The sequence below is a fragment of the Prunus persica genome, chromosome G2 (assembly GCF_000346465.2).
Source record: "Prunus persica cultivar Lovell chromosome G2, Prunus_persica_NCBIv2, whole genome shotgun sequence".
Classification (NCBI taxonomy): domain Eukaryota; kingdom Viridiplantae; phylum Streptophyta; class Magnoliopsida; order Rosales; family Rosaceae; genus Prunus; species Prunus persica.
Genome location: NC_034010.1, coordinates 10755031 through 10760323, shown reverse-complemented (window position 1 = coordinate 10760323; position 5293 = coordinate 10755031). Strand labels below are relative to the sequence as shown.

Sequence of the window (5293 nt, the reverse complement as noted above, 5' to 3'; positions counted from 1 at the left end):
TGCTTCGAGAATTCTGATAATATGACACAAAACAATCAAAATATTGTATTTAGGATCAATAGATATTGGCCATTGGTGTACACAAAAGGGGCCACGAAAAAAGGTTTGTATTGGCACTTTTGGTGCCTAGAGTATATTAGACACTAAATTGGACACTAAAATTGTCAATACAAACTCCTTTGTGGACACCAATATCCATACCAGTTGATCATTTTTTTACTAGTATTTTCAAGTATTTTTAAGATATGATAAGTCCTCTTTGTTGTTAAGGAACCGAGTTGGATTAGAGTTTTTAATTAGCAGTGGAAAACTAAAACGAAGAATTTACTTAACATATTTACATAGTAACATGTCACCATATTTATGTTTAACAAACACAGGAGCATAAAAAACTCAACCCTAACTAATCTAAGTACTCGACCAGACCCAAATAGGTTCAAATAGAAATGAAAGGTTTCAGAAGTTCAACAACATCAATTGAGTGTAGGAAATACAAATTAAAAAAATTCTCCCCAATTAAGCAGAACATAGTGTAAAACATAGTGACCTCAATGCAGAAAGATAAATGCTGCAAAGATGTTACTTGAATCAGTCAAAGAAACATAATAAAATTTGGTAAATTAATTATTTAAATTTAAATCTTAAAACATTCTTCAAAAAAGAAAACAAGCCATTGAGCCCAAGCCACGCTTGGGTTGGGCCTTTGCGGTCCTTGTTTGAGCCTCTGCTATAGAATACGATTATTTCCATCACTATTTCTAAAGCTTTTACCATGTTGTAGATTGCAATTTGCAATGCAAGCGCTAATATGAAAACCTTGAGAAGAAACAAGGAGGGAATCTATAACACTGCTCAAAACTATCACAGAAAGTTCTCAGCCATCGCCAAGGGCGCTAGAGCTAACAGACCTAGACACCAAGAATGCCTTGTTTTGGTGGAGACAAGGGACACTTATACTCCACTTCTGCATCAAATCTTGCAAAGCTGTGCAAGAACAGGTGCACCCATGGAAGGTAAGGCCTGCCATAGACAGATCATATGTCTTGGCTTGCAAGCAGGCACTTTAACATCTAACATACTCATCAACATGTATTCTAAATGCGGTTTAGTTTATTGTGCTGACAAAGTTTTTGATGAAATGCCTGAAAGAAGCTTAGTTTCATGAAACACGATGATTGGGTCACTTACCCAGAATGGGGAGGAACAGAAAGCTCTTGGTCTTTTCTTGTAGATGTGAAAGAGAAGGAAACCATTTTAGTGAATTCACTGTTTCGAGTGTTCTTTGTGCTTGTGCAGAGAAATGTGCTGTTTTTTAGTATAAACAACTGCACGCTCTTGCTGTTAAGTTAGCAATGAATTTAAATGTCTATGTGGGAATTGCATTGCTTGACGTTTATTCAAAGTCTGGTTTGATAAAGGATGCAAGCTGTGTGTTTGCGTCTCTGCCAGAGAGGAGTGAGGTTACTTGGAGTTCGATGGTAGCCGGGTATGTGCAAAATGGGCTTTATGAGGAGGCTTTGATGTTCTTCCATAGAGCTAAAATGATGGGGTTATTGCAGAACCAGTTTACAATTTCTTCTGCTATTTGTGCTTGTGTAGGTCTGGCAGCTCTTATTGAAGGGAAGCAGGTGCATGCCGTGTTATGTAAAACTGGATTTGGTTTGAATATATTTATTGTTTCCTCTCTTATAGACATGTATGCAAAATGTGGTAGCATTAAAGAAGCTTACCATGCGTTTTGAGGTATGGATGAGACAAACACTGTGTTATGGAATAACATGATTTCTGGGTTTGCTAGACATGCTTGCTCCCTAGAGGTGATGATCTATTTGAGAAAATGCAGGAGATGGGTAGGTTCCCAAGTGAAGTAACGTATGTTTATGTATTAACTGCTTGTAGTCATATGGGATTGATTGAAAGTGAAAGGAAATACTTCAACCTCACAGAACACAATGTGTCACCTACTGTTGTTCACTATTCATGCATGATTGATCTTTTTGGTCGGTCTTGATTGTTGTTTGAAGTCTATAATTTGATAGAGGAAATTCCATTTGATGCTATTGCTTCCATGTGGGATTCAGTGTTGGCTTCTTGTAGGATCCATGGAAAACTTCACTTGGCTGAGGTAGCAGCTAAGCATTTGTCTGAGATAGAACCTAATAATGCCGGGAAGAGTTGGATTGAAATCAAGGACAAAATTCACTCATTCATGGTTGGAGAGTTTCGCATGTTAGAATTGCTGGGATATACTCAAAATTGGACTGTTTGATCGAAGAGTTGAAGATTATGGGCTACGCGGCTGAGACTGAACATGACCTTCATTATATGGGAGAGAACAGAAAACATGAACCTTTGAGGCACCACAGTGAGAAACTTGCTCTTACTTTGGGGTTGATGCGTTTACCTTCAAATGCATCTATCAGGATCATGAAGAATCTTAGGATTTGTGGTGATTGCCATTCTTTTATGAAGATTGCATCATCTTGTACTGGGAAGGAAATCATCGTCAGGGATACTAACATGTTCCACCATTTCAAGAATGGTTGTTGTTCTTGTCGGGAATTTTGGTAGAAGATTAATTTAATGGCTACTTATCCAGAACATTAGATATCAAGATACTTTTGGTAAGAAAGTGTACTAGATTTTAGAGATGTCTGAGACTCCCGAAATTTGGTCTTCTGCAATTGGAATTATATCTATGGGACCTTGCATTTTGAAAATCAAAGGGCTGGCTGTGTGAAAGACCTTCCAGTGACTAAAGGAGTAAACGTAAGAAAAGTGTTAAGAGACTAAAAGACTTTACCAAATCTCCTTACTTATCACCATTTTGAGCCCACAATGACATCAAAACTCATGTAGCCCCCAAATGACTTTATCAAAATGTTCCATGCTCACAATTAGCTTTGCAAATTACAGACCAATAAAAAGGTATATAACATTGAGGTTTTTGAATGAATTATGATTTGGGTTGGGTTAAATTGGGCTTATTGGAAAATCATTACGCCTGATATATGTCCAAAATACTATGGGTTTGAAGAGATGTAGAATTTGTCGGGCTCAGGATAACTTCATATCAGATTATTTTAGGTCGGCCAACTAAAGGTGGGCATGATTCGGTTCAATTCAATAGGTGATGTAAGCTAGCTATTGATTTGTCGAATCATGCAAAAGATGAAAAAGAGAGAAAGATGAAGAAGAGAGAAAGAAGAAGAAAGAGAAAAAGAAGAAAGAAATAGTGAGGCACAACAAAAAGAAGAGTTAAGGGGGCGTTTGGTATCCTATTCAAATAGGGAACTCAAAAACTTTGATTTTTCTTAAAAACAAGGAGTTCTCAAATCTATTTTTAAGATTCAAAAACTTGTTTAGTATGCAACTTGAAAACTGTTTTCTAATCTTAAAAATTTGAGAACTTGTTTGTTTGAATTCTTGAAAACATTTTCTTTTCAAATTACATTTTTGTCCTTGGGGTAGGGGTATTTTGATCACTTTTTGTTCATAAAGGAATTTGGGAAATTGAGTTGCACCATTGCATGGAGCTCGTTGATGCGAGTTCATAGACAGGCGGCAGGCTCAATGCTGACTCAAAACGAAGAAGTTATGATTTACGGAAGTGCAGTGGCACAACCATAATTTTTGCAAAGTGAAATTTGAAAAACCTCAGTCAGCTCTCTCTCTCCTCCGACTTTCTCTCTTTCCCCAACACTCTCTCTAACTAGTGAACAGTGGCTGACAGGACCAGACCCAAATTCCACTTTGGAACTTGGGCCGAATTGACCAAATTGCCCTTGACCAAATTTGTAACATCCCACATCAACCGACGGATATGGGGTGATGTGCCTTATATGTACATGCTCGCCTCCATCTAGCACAAGGCTTTCTGGGAGCTCATTGGCTTCAGAGTCATGGGAACTCCGAAGTTAAGTGAGTTGGAGCTAGAGCAATCTCAGGATGGGTGACTTACTGGGAAGTTGCTCGTGAGTTCCCAGAAATAAAACCGTGCGGGCAGAGAGGGGGGCCCAAAGAGGACAATATCGTGCTACGGAGGAGCCGATCCCCGGATGTGACAAAATTGACCAAATTTCCCTTCTAACTAAAATTCAAAAATTTATTTAGGGTTTAACTTCTACCAAAAATTCGGTAGTCTCCCCTGTACATTGCTCGTTTCCCAATCACTTTCCACCTGTAAATATATCATTAACATTGAAAAACAATTCCCAATCATTCAGCATGCTTCAGACGAATAACTTTGAATGGCCTCAGGCCTCCATAAATCAAATAAAACATTCCATCCTCTGAATCTGAACTCAACCCTTAGAATAATGTGAATACTTAATCAATTTTCAATAAAACCCAATTGAACAAATTTTCAGCACTTGATCTTATGGCTGTACCTAGTAACTCTAGGTTGCCTACGTACCCTTACAAGGGATCAAGCTATACGTAGTTCTTTCAGCAAAACTTATAAGTAATTCGAATACATCCGCTAAAACTCAATTAAGGGCTATTGATGTTAGAACAATCTTCCATTTATTCGACGTGCATAATAAATAAACAAATAAATATATATATAATTAACATATTACTTATTAGCAGTCCCGATCTCTTGGACCACAGGAGTCCAAGAGATCAAGACTGTACTTATCAGTAGGAAAACGATAAAATTAATAAAATAGCATTCACCACGTGAAACCTTAATGTCAATACCCACAATTTAAAATAAAATATGCTTCCCCTCTTTCACATGTAAGAACAAATTCATCACTTAAGAGAATAGATATGATTTGTAGAAAATCCGTAAAACTTGGAAACCTTGAACTCTTGTCTCATAAAATCAGAAAATGGGTATTAAAACTTCTACTCAAAAATATCAAGATGAAATCATCAGTTTTAGTTTAAACCTCTTAAAACCAAAATACTCTCCACCTAGGCGTACCCCCATTCATGATCCGTCAATTCCAATAGTATTCCGTCAATTCCCATAATTTTCCATCTTCCGTCAATTCCCATAATATTCCATCAATTCCCATAATTTTCCGTCAATTCCAATAGTATTCCGTCAATTCCCATAATATTCCGTCAATTCCAAGTGTCACATAAGTGACACCTCCTCACAGGCTTGGGAAACACAAAGTCAACCCGAGCCGCATTCCTCGCAAGACTTAGGGGACATGTAGTCAGCCTGAGCCGCATTCCTTACAAGACTCAGGGGACACCTAGTCAACCTGAGCAGCACATCCTCACAGAACTCGGGGGACATGTAGTCAGCCCGAGAACGCATATCCTGGCACCATAC

General features: G+C 37.9%; 1 protein-coding gene across 1 annotated transcript; it reads left to right on the top strand.

Annotated features, from left to right (window-relative positions):
* On the top strand, positions 781 to 2908 carry LOC18779438 (pentatricopeptide repeat-containing protein At5g04780). Its single transcript, XM_020556581.1, is given in 4 exon segments — positions 781 to 1234; positions 1236 to 1821; positions 1824 to 2219; positions 2222 to 2908. Coding segments are annotated over 4 exon segments (1758 nt in total). The 5' UTR covers positions 781 to 808; the 3' UTR covers positions 2572 to 2908.